This window comes from Gadus chalcogrammus, chromosome 20 (genome assembly GCF_026213295.1).
Source record: "Gadus chalcogrammus isolate NIFS_2021 chromosome 20, NIFS_Gcha_1.0, whole genome shotgun sequence".
Classification (NCBI taxonomy): domain Eukaryota; kingdom Metazoa; phylum Chordata; class Actinopteri; order Gadiformes; family Gadidae; genus Gadus; species Gadus chalcogrammus.
In genome coordinates this window covers 4673210-4691152 of record NC_079431.1, presented here as the reverse complement: position 1 = coordinate 4691152, position 17943 = coordinate 4673210, and the positions used below count along the sequence as shown (strand labels likewise).

Below are 17943 nucleotides of genomic sequence, written 5' to 3'. Positions count from 1 at the left end.
ACACACAAAACCCATTTTTGCCTGGTAGACATTCAAAGGGAGCTGGGATCAGTAATCGCTCTCTCAAACAAATCATAAGTGCTTCATGTAAATGTAGTACGTGATTTAAGTTTTGAATTGAATTCGACATGAATGTGTCATGGTATCGACAAATACTAACTTTGGAAATTAACGTCTAACCTCGTATCTGAATGTCAGATTTAAGCTCTAAGCACAACTGGACTGCATTAGAAATACATTTCAGATTTTACAATGCAATCTTGTGTGTACTGCGATGTCCTAAAAATATACAACAAGCAAACATCCATCTGTTGGATTCTACCCTTAACATCTCCCTAGGTGGACGATGCCTGTTTGATTCATGATGTCTTGCTGGCCTGTGCCTCACACTAACACACTGTTCCCCTTGTCTTTTGGGTTGACCCTAGCAGTAAGTCCGGTGGGAATTCCTCTGCCAGTCTTGGAGATATGGTCTCAGGCACGTTTAAACCAAACCCCAACACCACAGGTTTGTCTCACACACACGACACTCGCAGTCTATGTAGGTCAGGGAGAGAACAGCTCATGCATCACACGGCGTGAGTTGGGATCGTTTGCTTTGTTATCTGTTATCAATTGCATTGGCGGGCTGCTGCTAGCGTGGGGTGGGATGGAGTCATGCTTCATGGGTTTGACAGCACCTCTTTTCTCTTCCTTGCAGGGAAGCAGAAGCAGAAAGTGGTATGTATGTCTCTAATGCTATTAGTTTTTACTATAATAATATGATCAATTTAGTATAAAATGGGATGAGGAACAAAACATCCTGACGCTTTTACAGTCAAAATAAATAGATGAGTTTGAAAATATAAATATATATTATGTCTTTAATAATGTCTATAAACTAATTGGATGTGTTTCATAAATTTTAGTAATTAAGTTTTTTCTATAGTAATGTATTCTGTCCCATGGGAATTACAATGCTACTACTAATATAACTAATCGAATCCTACTACTACTACTGCCACTGACTCATCCCACTCAATCCAATTCACCATTATGTCCACATTGTGTGTGTGTGTGTGTGTGTGTGTGTGTGTGTGTGTGTGTGTGTGTGTGTGTGTGTGTGTGTGTGTGTGTGTGTGTGTGTGTGTGTGTGTGTGTGTGTGTGTGTGTGTGTGTGTGTGTGTGGTCTTGCGCCTGGTGCATGTGTCCCAATCAAGACTGAGCACGTTCCCCCCTACGATGTGGTGCCATCCATGAGGCCAGTGGTCCTGGTGGGTCCCTCTCTGAAAGGCTATGAGGTAGGAACCTATGAACCCCCACATCCCCCTCACCCACTTCTAGTCATGTGACCGCCACCGTCCCCACCGACACACTGTGTGGCGTTGTACGCCTGCTGTATCCACCCACCCAAGTCTTTGCGGCGACGGACGGCCATCGCTCCACCCGGGCTCGTGCCGGTGCTCGCGTCGACCGCAGGGCCATCGGCGTCACCGCCGTCACGATCGGGCGCCTTTTAAGACGACGAGTCCCCGCTGAAGTGACGCCTTCCCAATGTAACACTTGTCAATAATCAATTACCGGCAGAGAGACACGAGACGCTAGAAAAGAGGCCAGAGAAAGGAGGGGTGTGGGGGGGGGGGGCGGGGGGGAGGGGGGGGGGGGGGGGGCTGGGGGTAGTCAGTCGTCATGGAATCACAGTCCTCATCGCCCGCTCTGGTGTTGCCGTGGCAACAACCTTCTGGGTAAACTACGTCAGTAGGAGGGGGAAAAAAAAGGAAAAAAAGACAAGAAAAAAAAAAAGTGGAACATGGTTTGAAATTAGAAACAGAAAATAAATGTATACTGCGCTATGAGGTTGGCGGGAATAGCAGGATGGATGGATGGATGGTACTCCATCAATTATAACGATTTTGAAATGATCGCGATAGACAGTAATGGAGATGGTTCTTCATTTGAATCATTTTAATGTAGGTCGTTAGACGAGATGTCATTATCAACCTGTTGTTATTGTCATCGCTTCATGGAGTAAACTCTTGAATTGACACACACTCGTCCTCCTAATTAATTACACCATTATAATTAATATCGTTATAGTATAATCATCACACAATCATACAAATGTAGAGAGGAAAAAAAGAAGAATGTGCTTTGAACTAAACAACCTACCTAATAATGCACAGCTATCGCTGTGCTTGAAACATGACCAAAGCCTGTATACAAGGCCTGCACCTGTATGTAAGGTACTGGCCGTTCATCACCTTGGCAGTGGTCTTTACAAAGCTCCTCATTGTAGGTGGCATTCCCATTGTTTAGTGTCGCCAGGAGGTATCATTCAGTGAAAGGCAGTAGGGTGTGTGTGTGTGTGTGAGTGGGCTCAGTGATTCTGTGTAAGTCGTAAAGCCAGTGCCTGCATGGATCGTGACAGCAGGATGAATACGAGGCCTCCCCGATGAAGTCTCTCCCCTTGTTTATTTAGCCTACCTAGCCGTGGTCCGTGAGACCGCACCCAGGGAGTAGGAGGCTTTTTAGTAGGTCTCTGCCCTTGTACTACAGCTGTACATGTTCTTACTGCCTTGTGTAATTTTATTTTCTCTCTCTCTCTCTCTCTCTCTCTCTCTCTCTCTCTCTCTCTCTCTCGTCGTCGTTCTCCTCTGTGTTCTCTTGTCTTCATTCCTCCGCCACGCGTTACCTCAGGTGACGGATATGATGCAGAAGGCGCTGTTTGACTTCTTGAAGCACAGGTTTGATGGGAGGTGAGTTACCCACAGCTGAGCGATCTTCCCTCAATGGTCGGGATCATTAGGGTGGATTAGCTCTTCATTTATTTTGTATTCATCATCATACAAGCAGACCGTTGACGTCACGTTGCCTGAGTTGAAGATACGTCGCTTAAGTTGAAGATGTTTGTCCTGTTACACGCTTCGCATTTCCTGAATGAGTTTGTTTGTTTCTGGGGGGGACAGGATATCCATCACCAGGGTAACGGCTGACATATCCCTGGCCAAGAGGTCTGTGTTGAATAACCCCAGTAAGAGGGCCATCATAGAAAGATCCAACACTCGCTCCAACCTAGGTAAGACAAGGTCCAAGCTCAGGCCATTGGCTCCTTCCCCCTATGTTTGTACCTCTATGATCACATCTCATCTAGAAAAAACGTATCGCAATTTAGCAATTTAGATCTAGTTTTGTGCAACAACGGTTTTACATTAATATAGTCTATTTAAACAAGGTTGCCATTGGACTACAGACAAAGGAAATGTTGAAAGTCGTGTGTAGTGCCTTTTGAGACATTACTTCAAATATTGTATGAATATATATAAAAAACTAAAACACTGCAATACTGTTCTTTTGCAGCGGAGGTCCAGAGTGAAATTGAGCGGATATTTGAGCTGGCCCGGTCTCTACAGCTTGTGGTGTTGGACGCTGACACCATCAACCACCCCACGCAGCTCCTCAAGACATCGCTAGCACCCATCATCGTCCATGTTAAAGTCTCCTCACCCAAGGTACGTAACATACAGAGCAGCCCTGGCAATGCTGGTCGAAACACTGCCCTCTTCTGGCCGAAAGAATCAGGCTTAGAGTCTGATACAGGGCCAGTGCCTTGTCAGTCAATTAGAATAGACACTAGAGCATTGTCAAGAGATTGCAGTTTACTTCCTGAATGAAAAAAAACACTTCAAGGAACAATTCAAAATGTTTACAATCTGTGTCATGTCTGTGGAATGCACCACTTGATTGGAAACATGCTTGTTTTCTTTAAATGGTATCCTTCCTCATATGTGTGCAACATAACAGGTTCTCCAGCGGCTCATCAAATCCAGGGGGAAATCCCAAAGCAAACATCTGAATGTGCAGCTGGTGGCCGCGGACAAGCTAGCTCAGTGCCCTCCGGTATGTATGCTATTTCTGCTCCTGCTATTTGTACTTCTTCTGCTCTCTCTACCTCTCTGTTCTTCTCCCTCCCAGGTCAATTGGGCGGTGGGTCAATGTTTGTGAGGAGCACGTCATATCAAATAATATCAAATACTTTTCCTTCTTGTATTTATTTTGAATGTAAAAATATTATTAGGCTTCACATTTTTGGTAAAGTAGTGAATTTTGATAGTAATCACGATTTGACCCTGTGGCCAGACCTTCGTCTTCTTGCAATCTCCTCAAAACAAGATAAGATAAGGATACAATAAAGTAAAAAAAGGTTTCCGAAACAAGGCCATTGACGTCCTACACCCACCTCTCCGTCCCTAAACACTAAACCCGACCATAATAAAAACACTCAACAAACCCTGTGGACCGCTTCCACAGGAGATGTTTGACATCATTCTGGACGAGAACCAGCTGGAGGACGCGTGTGAGCACCTGGCGGAATACCTGGAGGCCTACTGGCGTGCCACGCACACCTCCCTGAGCACACCGCTCAACCCCCTGCTCGGCCGCAACCTGGGCTCCACCGCCCTTTCGCCCTACCCCGCGGCCGTGCAGGTGAGCTACCTGATGTGACCTCTCCTCGTGGCAGCTTTGGTGTAGGAGGAAGCCATTCCTTTGCGACGTTGTCATAGAGAGTCCTCTTAGTCATCGCTTAGTCATCTGGGTCAGAGTCTCTGGTGACTGGATCAGAGGAGGAACACAGACGAGCGTAGAGAAAGTGAAACGAGCGTGGAGGATTCGTTTGCTGTTTTGAGTTGGAGTTGCGTTTCATTGCATTTTTTACCCAAAAGAAAAGATTGATTCCTTTTACGTTGGTTTATTACTGATATTCATAGTGAGGGAATCCCATGATGTTCAATTCAATTAAAGAACCCGCTCAGTCATCTTACACATCTGTTTAAGATTTTTTTGTAAGGATACACAAATTGAACAATTAAAATGTTCGAACTTTGTACCTCTCTCTCTCTCCCCCCCTCCCTCTCTCTCTCTCTCTCTCTCTCTCTCTCTCTCTCTCTCTCTCTCTCTCTCTTTCTCTCTCGCTCCCTCTCTCTCTCCCCCCCTCTCTCTCTCTCTCTCTCTCTCTCTCTCTCTCTCTCTCTCTCTCTCTCTTTCTCTCTCGCTCCCTCTCTCTCTCCCCCCCTCTCTCTCTCTCTCTCTCTCTCTCTCTCTCCTCCCTCTCTCTCCCCCCCCCCCCGGTACAGGGGCAGAGGAATCGCAACAGCAACCACGCGGCGGGCGACACCTCCCCGGTGGAGCGCCGCAGCCTGATGCCGGCGGACGAGAACTACCACAACGAACGCATGCGGAAGAACCGCAACCGCCTCTCCTCGGGGTCGCAGCACAGCCGCGAGCACTGCCCCCTGGTGGAGGAGGACTTCCAGGACCCTTACCAGGACTCGTACAAGCCCCACAGAAACCGCGGATCCCAAGGAGACTTCAACCAGGACTCGAGGCACAGGCTCTGAGCCGGCCGTCCCGACTTGACCCTGCCCCCCCCCCCCCCCCCCCGACTGGTTCTGGTTTTAGAAGGACTGCCATGATCTTCGTCTTTATTTTCGTGCAGAGTAGTTTATGGCTTTCCGTTGGCCACACTTCCTCCCAACTGGAGGAAGGCGCATTGGAAAACCAATCGATTTCAGGTCACAGATTCCTTTCTTGACTGTATGTCAACAAAGGGAGTGTTATGAGCCTGAGAGCACTGAAGGCGCGCAGGGTATGTTGGCAGGTTTCCTCGGGTCCACTTTTGAATACGTCAACATGAAGTGTATTGTCACCAAAACTAACATACACTAGCTAGTTTGTGTCTGACCTAGTTAGCCCTTGCAGACCTTAATTGCTGTATTCTGAGCTGTTCCTGTAGCATGCAGGTGGGACGGTCGCAGGTACTGTCCAGTGCCTGAGACCGGGTGACAGGTACCGTCCAGTGTCTGAGACTGGGTCACAGGTACTGGCCAGTGTCAGAGCAGCATCAAGCATCCAGTGGTGATTATCACCACAAAGAAAAAAAGTAAAACCGATTTGCACGTTTCTGGTAGAAAGCAGAGTGCAATGCATTGTCAATGATTAAGCTCCTTCTTTCGTTTGCTGTTGTCTTGGATGTGGGTGTATTCGATCCCGTGAAAGCCTTTATGAAAGAAAAAACTAGAAGGCAAACTGTTTCACAAGTCTTACTTCAAAGTGATATGATTTTCATTTTGCAGATGTTCGGCCTGGCTGTCAGGGCTGGGGTTTGGGGGAGGGGTCTGCGGGCGGGGTCTAGCTGCCTTTAGAGCTATGCTTTCTCAGATGGATCACTCAGTGCCATTTTGAACCATTAGCCAGGTCAGGATAGAACTGCCACAAAATGCAAAATGGAGGATCTCATCCTCCATGACAGAAAAGTAAATCAGATTCAAAACACGTGGATAATGAATGAAGACGATGTAGCATGCATACTAAATCTTACCTAGGGGGGATATGGATGCTGCCATGGCATTACTTGAAATGCTAAAGCTTCATGGCCTTAAGTGGAAATAGTTTGACATTTAGTTCTGAAAATACGGTCTGGTTTTGGTGTTGTTGTTTTTTTTACATTAGTCCCTACTGGATTGTGACCAAAGTGGTCAATGTAGGGCCCGGGTATCTTCTAGAAGGGTGGAGCCACCATGTGTCTCTGCATAGGCCATGCATTGGATAGTACGGCTATCTGTGATGTGGCCTTGTGTTTTAGCATGTGACTGGTATCTGTATTTAGATTAGAGTCAACATACAAGCACCGGATACAACTACAAGTTCCTTCCATGCTGGATGTGTTTAGTATCAAGATTTGCTATATGAAACACATTCAATCACGTTCAACGCATCAATCTCCTAAACATAGATTTGTCTTCCAATGGCTGCTCACAAAAATGAATTCTTCAGTATCATACCTTATGATTAGGTCCCTTTGTTTGTATATTCTTTAGGTAGCTATGTAACATTTTTGCCTCTTTCATATCTTTACAAATGATCATTTCAAATCATGTTTCTTTTTTGTATGTGTAAACAGAGACGGATAATACTACATGAATAGCCGTGATAAAGTACGAAGGCCTGTGTGAACACTGCATCTCACCCCCCCCCACCACCCCCTTTGTCTTTTGAATTTGAATGGCTGCAACCATGGAAATCCAATCAGTCCCCTGCATTTTGAATCAGGTGATTTAATGTAAATGTTCTCAACTGATTAAATAGTGTTAGCCTTGAATGAAATATCTTATATCTTGTCATCTTATAATTGTTGGAGGTCTCCTTTTTTTTTTTTAAAGAATGGGTCTCTCTTGTGCCAGTGATTGAAAAATGACTCAACCGATTTTGAGACTGAAGTTCAGATTTCTCCTGCATAACGTAGCTACTGTTGTTGTTTCAAGCAGAAAATGATTCGTAAATATTTGAATACTGCCTGTGAGGGACTGTTGCGATGATAAGAAGCGTTTTTTTTCGTGTTGTCATTTTACAGTTGTAATGGAATAAACTGCCCTGATCTGCAATTGAATCACCTGCAATTGAATCACTCTTTTTATCATTTTTAGAATCGCAACACACTCACTCTCTCTCCCCCTCTCCCTCCCCCTCTCCCTCTCTCCCTCTCGCTCTCTCTCTCTCTCTCTCTCTCTCTCTCTCTCTCTCTCTCTCTCTCTCTCTCTCTCTCTCTCTCTCTCTCTCTCTCTCTCTCTCTCTCTCTCTCTCTCTCTCTCTCTCTCTCTCTCTCTCTCTCTCTCTCTCTCTCTCTCTCAATTCAATTAAATTAAAAAAAGCTTTATTGGCATGGAAATAGACATTTGCATTGCCAAAGCAGGTGAACAATCAAATCAAATCTCTCTCTCTCTCTCTCTCTCTCTCTCTCTCTCTCTCTCTCTCTCTCTCTCTCTCTCTCTCTCTCTCTCTCTCTCTCTCTCTCTCTCTCTCTCTCTCTCTCTCTCTCTCTCTCTCTCTCTCTCTCTCTCTCTCACACACACACACACACACACACACACACACACACACACACACACACACACACACACACACACACACTCTAGAGTAAAGCAGCATTCGATTATATAGGCCTATACTTAACCTATTACCTAGAGTAATAAAGATGATACTACATTATACACAAATCTTATAGTGTAACGAGTACTTATTTGTAGCTATGGATTATTTAATTGTTATGTATCGTAGTGTTAATGTATAATATTCATTGAGTACACATCAAGACACCGCCCATCCTAACCACGCATGCGCAGGTCTGACAGCTGCGCAAACCAGCCCAAATGCCAGCTGATAGGGTCGAGGTAGTGTGTCATCAAAGGCAGTTGCAACATCATTTCAGTACAGCTCTCTTAAAAGCATTGACGTTTTAAATCAACGTCTCTTGGGAGGTGTATCTTTTTTTTTTTTGAATGACCATGGCGAATTTACCGAGAAGAAACGTGCCTTCTCCACTGCGTCTAACAACGGTGTAGATTGTGAGTGAGCTAGCTTCCTGGCTAGCTTACGAAGATCGCATCAACAGCTAGCTACTGTCAATTCTTACAAGCTGGTATCGTGACTCCCAACACCAGCCATGGGGATACTGTTTACCAAATTGTGGAGGCTTTTTAATCACCAAGGTAAGAGTGTGCTGGGTAAACGTATACTAGGAGGCCATCGTTTTGTGATCGTGGTCCGTGGACAGGGCCGCTCTGCCGTCGGGCTGTCACCTGGTCCGAATTGCGCTTGGCAATCGTTAAGTCAGAACATTCGCTTTCTAAATGAGATGTCATTTCAATATACTTTGAATGTCTTACAGATCAACCGTCCGTTTTTTTGTTTTTTTTTACAAACTACGTCCTTTTGTACGAACGTTACATTTCAAATATTGCTCTACGCTATTCTGCGCCAATTCTGGTCCATCTCACAAGAGCTGGGAACTTTTCTGGAACGACTCAAAGTAGTTCTTTACTCCATGAACAATGGCTGATAATCGTGGTATTGTTAACCCTTTTACCCTCCTACTGAGAGCTATGGAGGTCCAGCGAACTGAAATGGATCTCATGTTACTGATCCAGCCACCAACAGTAAACAGATAGGCCAGTGTGAACCCAGTTGTAACATGAATCCTCCGGTGCCAAGCTACCAAGTGGGTCCTGTCACAGAGACCTTTCTTATCTGGGCTGTCTGTTTCCAAGCGTCTTTCTGCGAAAAGAGGATGAGGGGGGCACTTTTGATCATATTCTAGTCAGCCGCCACATCAGCAGTTTACACACTACTTACTCTTTCCCTAGTGGTTCATCAGGTTTTCACCACTATACGTAGTATGTCAATATGTACGGTTTCTTTATTCATTTATTTGATTGGTTTATCAATGATAAGCTATTGTCTGTATTTACATTTCTTAACGTCGTTTCAGTCTCCCGAACAGGGTGTGACACAATTGACCAAAATATGAATATGGAAGCATATTGTTCCGCAGTTTTTAATGTTGTTTTACATTCCACTATTGCTCCAGGTGTGAAAAAGTATTTTATCATTGACCAACATCCTACCAGTTGTTAGTAATAGCCAAGGACTTGAGGCCTGGGTGTCAAATTAGAATGTTGGACAATTGTTGAATCAGGCTTAAATGACAAGGGTTGCGGTCGTGGTTGAGGGATGGGTTCATTAATTTGGAACAATCAGAAGTTGTCCCCTGTGAATGGATGTCACCCTGCAGCGTAGAGTCTCTGTGTACTGACAGTTTGATGAACATCAGGGTACTGCGAATCTTATCCAAAGCAGGGATTTCACTGCTCTTTAATGTGTATTCTATTTGGTGTGCCTAAAGAGTTTTTCCCTGACTATATTGGAAATGTGTTGTTGTAGCTGGGGTAGTCCGCAGACGAGCAATCTGTGGCATTAGATTGTTACAGTACAGGATGTTGTTGTTTTTTTATAGCCTGTGGTTTTGCGGCCGTGGATGTACTGTGCTTGACTTCTGGTTGCAACAGTTTGTCTGTTCCTTGAACCAGATATTGCGTCTGCTAAGTGGGGTGCCAATCCGTGATGGAGTGGTATACATACATTTTTAAATGTGCATGTACGTAGTTTATGGCAGTCCCTTTTCTTTTTTACATGACAAAGCTTTTACTGCTGCTTATTATAGCTTGTTACAAGTTTTGCGGTTTTTCTCAAGCGTTCAAAACAGATGGAACCTTCATGTAAATATGGGGCATATCGATTAACAATTCGATTATCGGTGAACGATTAGACCCGGGTACATTTTTTGTATCTCAGCCAATGTCTTATCCTACAGCTCATCACTTTAGAAAGTCTACGTGGAATTCGACCTAATGCAAGTATACATAATTCCAAACACCTTTTTGTTGGTATGCTTTAAGCCTAAGGTTACAGATATGCTCTCTGCAAGGGGCGGCCTGTATAGCTTCTGTGTGCAAGACAAAAGCTGCACGGCATGGCAGATCACCTTAGATAAAGTGCTGAGCCTGGTTCAGGCTGCAGCTGCTTTCACTTCCTTCCCAGAGTCTTATCTTCAACCAATGCTGTTTGGATGCACAAGGAATTTGGTTTTACTTCTCAATTTTTGAACCTGCAGTCTCAGTGGCATAGTTACATGGAGGCCCAGTCCCAAAGCTAATTACGACAGGACACACTGATATTGTTTTTTCTTGATGTGAGCGTAATGCTGCTTAGTTCGAATATCTGTGGCCCTAGTTCAAGTAGCAGGCCCCTGTCACAGTCACAGGTTAGGATATGTTTAAGCCAAAACCAGAACTCTAATATTGGCAAGTCTTATCTAGTCTGAATGTTTGGTTTCAGAACAGCTGATTTAAATGTCCAGGATCAGATTAACTACATCTTGGTTAGGTTGAACCTGGAAAATGTAAGCATATGAAAGGTCCTAAGCTGTCATTGCTATGCTTTTATTGGTTGAAGACTAGTACGTTTATTTGCACTAGCCTACATCACCAGCGAAAGGCTGGCTCTGCAAGACTAGTTGAAGCCAACAGACTATTGCATGGGTTAACTATTTTATCACGTGTGTGTGTGTATATATAAGAATGCCTATTACATTGTTTAAGACGTTAAGTCTGATTTTTTTTTTAGGTCAAATCATTGCTTGAATTTCTGAACTATGCTTATTTGAGTTGTATGTTGACATTATCTAAGCCAATTAGAAGTTAGAAAGGAGTAGCCACTGTAGCCTTGGGCGGAGTTATCTCACAGCTATCTACCAAGTTTGGTCCAGGTTAGGCTTACAGCATGAGTCGCCATGGTAGCGGAACTGCAGGTGGCCTAATCTTGCGATCTGAAAGGGAAACTTAACCTGGAAATCCAGCTGCTTAAGACGGGGCCCAGGTTACAACAGAGGCCGCCACATCAGCTGTGCTTGCTGTGTCTGCAGGTTTTCTTTATCTTGTGCAACCTATTATATGTGAGCTGGGTGTGCAATGCTTATCTGTAGACCAATGTTCACTGTGCACAGTTTCGGTACATATAGGAGAAGATTATGGCGGTAAAAAAAAGATGAGTAACCTGTTTCTATTTATGATGTCAACTAAATAGAATAACTGATTATTAAATATCATGTTACCTTTTTAATTAAGCCTTATTTTTTATAATATCATTTTATTTTGTATCTTTTTATCTTTAGTTTCGGAATATTTTCACACTCAACCTCAAGAATGGATTCATAAGTTTGGGACCTGATCGGAAAAGAGAATCTAGCACTGCTACTGTTGGTTTTGCATTAACTACTTAGTATTGAAAATAATCTTCTTCCTACAAAAGCAGCCACCCTTTTTCAACAGCCTATTCCTGATCCAAATAATCTAAATGATTACTAATGATACTGCCAGATTCCCCACAAAAACAAGCTATGACAGAAGTATCCACCACCAATAGCCACTATTGTGAAGTACCACATCAACAGACCGCTCCCCCACAATGTTTTAAAAACATTGAGCGCACAGAGGAAACCTGTGTGGGAAGAACAAAAATCAGTCTGTGAAACCATCAAGCGTGTGGTCGACTATACAGTATAGTTTAGCCTGAGCGAGCCACCGTGCTATGATCATCCTTATGTGAAAGGCTGTGAGCACACTGTGAGCCAGTGCTCTTTCAATAGTGCCTCACTACAGTAAAGGCAAAGTCAGCGGGGGGAAAGGGTGGCTTTGTGTGTGAAGCATAAAGATGCCCGTTGTTTGGGCTGCATTCCACGTCTCAAGAATCTTTTGAAACAAAGACTGATGTTGGGTGTGTCACACATCCGTTGCTCTTGCAAGATGGACTCAACATCTGCCACTGCGGAATGTGTGCTCCAATTCTGTTTTCTGACCGTCTCTGTATTTCTTTCTTTCAGAGCACAAGGTTATCATCGTGGGCCTGGATAACGCCGGGAAAACCACCATTCTTTACCAATTGTAAGTAGTCGTTCATCTCTTCATATGGCTTGCCTTAATGCAATGTTCACATGAGCAGAAAACGCATGCATTCATCATTGTTGATGATTGGGATCTGAAAAGGTCCCGTCTGTGATGTTACGTAATAATCTGACACAACTTCCTTTGTTACTCTGCAGTTCTATGAATGAGGTGGTGCACACCTCTCCTACAATAGGAAGCAACGTGGAGGAGATTGTGGTCAACAACACCCACTTTCTGATGTGGGATATCGGAGGGCAGGAGTCCCTGAGGTCGTCCTGGAACACGTACTACACAAACACAGAGGTAGGATCGTCAGCTGGGAGGCATGCGAACGTAGGATAACCGTCCGCTAGTAAAAGTGTATTTGTTTACAATCTGAACCTGTACTCCTGAACCATGTAGTCAGTAGAGCTGGTTCTGTAGTCACATGCAAGTGCAATGTTGAGGTTTTCTTGGTTGGGTATAGTGTCATTTGCATACCCTAACCCATAGTAACTCTTCACGTTTTTATTGTTGTATGCAAATATCTTCTGATCTCATTAACATTTGTATTTTTGCCATTCAATAGTTTTTTTCCCCTTTGTGTGTCAGTTTGTGATTGTGGTTGTGGACAGCACCGACCGAGAGAGGATCTCAGTGACCAAAGAAGAGCTTTACAGAATGCTAGCACATGAAGTAAGTTGGCGTTAAACCAGTAAGAATGACATCAAAATGAAGTCCAATACCCTGAAGGTCCATTCCTGCAGTAAAGCCCTTCCATCCAGATGTGTATATTAAGGCTGGGACAACGCGTCAACGTAATCGATGACGTCGACGCATAAATTACGTTGACGCGTAAAATGCGCGTTGATTCGAAAAAACCAAAACAAAGATGGCGGAGCCGGAGCAACGCGAGTGGCTCCTCAGACTTTCATAAGTGCAAGGCGCCACGCAATCGTTCTTCTAAAGTATGGAAATTCTTTAATGTAAAAGGAAACGATTCCATGATATGTCGTCTTTGCAAAATGGAGATGGCTTTCCATTCTAGCACCACGGCAATTCACCAGCACCTGAAGAGGCGCCACCCGGGAGCATTCTAAGAATGCATTACTTCGCACTTTTATTTTGGAATTTAAAGGCAATAAACATGTATTGCAATGCTAAGGAATTCATGTTTTTTTCATTCAGATATGTAAATCAACATGTATAAATTGCTATTAGTCAATTAATGGGGAGATAATCGAATCGAAATAGAATCAGACTTTAAAAATGAATCGTTAGATTAATCGATGCATCGAAAAAATAATCGCTAGATTAATCGTTTAAAAAATAATCGTTTATCCCAGCCCTAGTGTATATAGTCCTGTTTCAGCCTCTTTGTTGGTGCTAGTTACTTTATTGATGGTTGCGACTTCCCCCCCCCCCCCCCCCCCCCCTATCTCCACGCCAGGACCTGAAGAAGGCCGGGCTGCTCATCTTCGCCAACAAGCAGGATGTGAAAGGTTGCATGTCTGGGGCTGAGATCTCCCAGAGCCTCCAGCTGACCTCTGTCAAAGACCACCAGTGGCACATCCAGGCCTGCTGCGCCCTCACTGGTGAAGGGTGGGTACAGCACCCACCACACAAGTGTCCCTCAAAACCAGAACGTCTCGTAAAAAGTAACAAGGGAGTGACACATGTTTTTCCTGTCCCTCTGTCCATCCCATGTCACCCCCCCCACCCCCCACACCTCTCTATTCGCGTCTTCGTTCCTCACTCCATTCCTCTCTCCCTTGCCTGCAGGTTATGCCAGGGCCTGGAGTGGATGATGTCCCGGCTGGGTGTGAGATGATGAACTCTGGCCCTCGACCCAGCAGAGCAACCTGGCTCTCTTTTAGCTCCTCCACTAATTGGACACGGGGTCGGGGGATGAGGTCGATGGACGGACCGGGACACCTCCTCTCTGTGACGCCGACTCGACCACCCCAGCCAGCCGGGACCTCGTTTTCTTTCCACGTTTATTTATTTTAAAAGAAGAGAAAGGAAATTCTTACAGACTCTTACCACTCTGAACAAAAGACGCCTGACACGGTCTTGCCGGAGGACTCTGGTTGGAGAGAGGGAAGAAAGGACTGACGTGTATTTAAATAACATTATTTTTCTTCCTCACATTGAATCACAGACGAAAAGACACCCGTCTTGCCGGATACTTTACCTGGACCCTTTTCTTTAGCTTTGTGTAATTCCAGCCCTGTGTGGCCTTGCAGTATTGCCGGACTGGCTGTGTTTGGTTTTTACAGCAGTAATACATCCTACACATCCCTGTTCCTTCTGTGCAGTATTTACATTGACCTTGTGCCTGCATTGGAATCCTCCCGTGACAACGGCTGACTATGATAGAGATGTGCCGTGAGTGTGGGTGAAATTACAGCACTGTATGCCCTGGTCTCAGCCCATAATGGAAAAATACTACCAACAGTGAAATAAAGTGTTTTTATCTGTTTTGGGTTGAATCAAAATATCATTTATTGATGTTGTCCTTTTGTTGATGTTCTTTTTATTCCATGGTGGTACGCCAGTGTCGGTTTTTGCTTTTTGTGCAAGACTCGTTTTTGTGGAGCAAAGAGAAGAGGGTTAAAGTTCAAAAGAGGTAATGGAGAGAGGATACAACTACTAGGAGGCGAGCATGTGAAGAGCAGAAACTGGTGGGGACAAGGATAGAATCTAGGTTTAAAGTTTTGTTTTGTTTTATCAAAAGCATGATTGACAAAGTGAACCCGTCTCTTTTGACCATGGATAATTCACACTTTAAAAAAATCTATAAGCCCAAAGTTGCTCGTATTTGTATGAATTTGTGTTCGTATAAATTTGTTTTATGTAATATTTTCTTTAATGATTGTCCCCAACATTTATTTTAATAAGGATACATATGACAAAGAAATGGATTAACCACTGTACTCTGGAAGCTCACAGCTAACATAAAGTATTGCCCTGATGAGGACTTAATAACTAATGGCCTCTACCTGTGTAACTGCACTGTGAATCAGAACGATTAAGTGAATTTAGCCAATCAGAAAGAGATGCATTTGTTTTTATAACCTTCAGGCTCTTGGGTCAAAAAATATGAAGGTATTGTAGCATAAGTCTTATGCATGCGTAAACTAAAGTCACAAATGTGTAACAGTAAATTTGAAGTCCTAAATATTTATTTTGCATGTGTAGCCTACTCTAAAGTCACAAATGTGTAACAGCACATTTGATGTAAATATTTCTTCTACCATTGTAAACATAATAGGGTCTACGAGTTCACAAGTCTGTTAACAGGTGCACAAATCCTATCTTGTGCATGCATCACAACTTCAAAGAGTCATGCACTTGACACTTTTGCTACAATTATTGCAGCACAGTTGGTGCAAAACACATTCACACACCCGTGTTTCATAATCTGAGAACGTGCACAAAAGTTGTGCATTCGTAAACCCAAATGTGAACTAATGCATCAGAAGTTGCTGGTTTCTGTTTTTTTATCTGTGAAATATTTCCTCACAGATGAAATTATATAGATCGCTATGTTCAATGAGCATTTTAATGAGCGCATTTGTTCACAATTGGGTTTACGAATGCACACATTTTGGGCATGTTCTCAGATTATGAAACACGGGTGTGCAAATGTGTTTTGCGAAAAACTGCGCTGCAATGATTGTAGCAAAAGTGTCAATTGCACCGCAAATATTTACGACTTCAAATGTACTGTTACACATTTGTGACTTTAGAGGATACATGCAAAATAAATATTTACGACTTCAAATTTACTGTTACACATTTGTGACTTAAGTGTATGCATACATAATCTGCAGTTCGAGGCAAAAGACTTTTGCTACAATAATACCTTCATAAAAAAACCTGCTCATTCTCATTTGTGCGAATGAAATCCAAACCTGCAAAATCATCAGACGTATTAAACATCCAGGAACCAAGAAGGGTGGTTAACCGCTAAACCATATTCTGTATCGTCCGATTTTTGCTTCACTACCTTCACAATAAAGCAAAGATCTCTGGCTCATAACGCAGAAAGGTCAGAGAACATTCATCGGCTGATCCCTGACATGTCTGGTTGATATTTTGACTCCGTCATCAGCTCACTGAAGCACACGATGATGCACCAATCATCTCGATTTAGTTCACTTACCTCAATTGTTTTCGGAAGAGTTTGGGAGGCAAGGTCACTGACTTGCTCGTTGGCAATGGATCTGTTGTGGCGGTCTGGCAGCTGTTGAATTGGGCTGTCGCCCCGATGGATCTGAGAGTTGTTCCAGTGACTAGGCATCACCAAACAACATCACCCCCCTTCATTTTCTTCCCATTCGGTGGCTGTTCACCCGACAAGTCATTAAAGTTGTGTGGCAATTAAAATAAACCTGAACATGTAGATATTAAATACCTTTAGTTTAAATCTGCCATGTATTTCATGTCCGTCGGTTTTTGAAATGTGTGACTTTGCTAATTAGCACTCCACTAGCAGTGGTGATGAGGTACATCACAAAATGGGGAGGCTACAGTGGCTGCATTCTCAAGGGTTCAGCTGTGGCTGTCATTAAGAGGCTTCTAGCTCCCATCTCCTGGCATGAACGACTGAGGACGGTCAGGCACGACGTACCAATAAAAGGAACATCAAGCTAAGAAGAAAAAATCTTCCAAGGCATTGCAAATTCCATCGAGACATCATTCACCTACAATTGCTAGTCCTTGCGCTCGATCCTCCCAGGATTCAGTGACTAATTATAAAGATGGCCACTGTATTTAAACTGTACAGGAATTCTGCCCTGGAATAGTTCTTGATGTATTTTTATAGCGGTTAGAACTCTTTATATCTGCTAGGATCCGATTGGGGTCATGAAAATGGCAGCTGTCATTGTGCTTTGATAGGGTTCAGACACTCTTTTGGTAAGATTTAAAGTTGTCAGATAACTACATGGTCCCCATGGTAGTTAAATGTAAACCTGCTGCTAAACATTTCGGAAGCTGAGGAAGCAATAGAGCAATGACTAATTTGAGTGAATGGAAGAGATCATTGGTAGAGTCTGTACTTACAGAACATACCTCAAATTTGTTTACAATCGCCTCAAATATCTTGATAGGGCCATGGTCACTCATTCGATCATGAATTTCTTCCATCTTCCATATGATATCATAGAGTAGAGTCACCTTGGCTGGATTTCTTTGGTTAGCCCGACCAACTTTAGTTTCATTATGGGTCATACTTATTTATGGTGTAAGGTCAGCTATACGGTGAACATTTCTAGGCTGTTCTTGTTGTGCACTTAGTCACAGAGTCTATTCACTTCAGGGAGTTTTATGTTAAGGAGATGACCCACACACAGGTCTCCTAGGGATCTGCTCATCTTCCAGCTTCTGCCTTGTGGGATACATTTTTTCCCACGGCCATATCCCCACTCAGCCATGGTCTGGTTGAACAACGTGGCTTTGTTATTATTATGACATGACCGCCAAGACACCCCGCCCCCCCCCCCCTCACTGGGGTTGAACTGTCTGGGACGTTTGGGGGTTTACTTCTGGTTGCCTGAACCTACCAACGACCCCCCACCGCCCGCTGTACCTCCCATGTCGTGCGGGCCTTTATTCCTGCCCCATTGGCTTCCATATGGTTTCA

The 17943-nt window shown here is 43.8% G+C and overlaps 2 protein-coding genes across 3 annotated transcripts in view; both read left to right on the top strand.

Annotated features, from left to right (window-relative positions):
• Positions 1-5375, top strand: part of cacnb4a (calcium channel, voltage-dependent, beta 4a subunit) — a 27595-nt gene extending 22220 nt beyond the window's left edge. The window contains exons 6-14 of one of the 2 annotated variants that reach the window (XM_056579663.1): positions 432-508; positions 701-720; positions 1200-1280; positions 2677-2735; positions 2946-3055; positions 3337-3488; positions 3781-3876; positions 4288-4464; positions 5112-5375. In XM_056579663.1, the coding sequence (XP_056435638.1) occupies positions 432-508; positions 701-720; positions 1200-1280; positions 2677-2735; positions 2946-3055; positions 3337-3488; positions 3781-3876; positions 4288-4464; positions 5112-5375 (1036 nt within the window). Of the gene's footprint in view, positions 1-428; positions 509-700; positions 721-1199; positions 1281-2676; positions 2736-2945; positions 3056-3336; positions 3489-3780; positions 3877-4287; positions 4465-5111 lie in introns of both variants that reach the window. The other variant, XM_056579662.1, reaches the window with a different exon arrangement.
• A 2778-nt stretch (positions 5376-8153) lies between these two features.
• On the top strand, positions 8154-17333 carry arl5a (ADP-ribosylation factor-like 5A). Its single transcript, XM_056579936.1, has 6 exons — positions 8154-8522; positions 12251-12311; positions 12470-12617; positions 12906-12989; positions 13744-13895; positions 14076-17333. Exons 1-6 carry the CDS (start codon positions 8477-8479, stop codon positions 14122-14124), a joined length of 540 nt encoding a protein of 179 aa, XP_056435911.1. The 5' UTR covers positions 8154-8476; the 3' UTR covers positions 14125-17333.
• Positions 17334-17943: the final 610 nt, after the last annotated feature.

What these genes read in the sequence shown, in the direction of transcription:
- arl5a (XM_056579936.1), top strand. Translation starts at nt 8,477, where the DNA reads ATGGGGATACTGTTTACCAAATTGTGGAGGCTTTTTAATCACCAAG. An exon ending in GAGGCTTTTTAATCACCAAG is followed by an intron (nt 8,523 to 12,250) that starts GTAAGAGTGTGC and finishes TCTTTCTTTCAG; the next exon opens with AGCACAAGGTTATCATCGTG. An exon ending in ACCACCATTCTTTACCAATT is followed by an intron (nt 12,312 to 12,469) that starts GTAAGTAGTCGT and finishes GTTACTCTGCAG; the next exon opens with TTCTATGAATGAGGTGGTGC.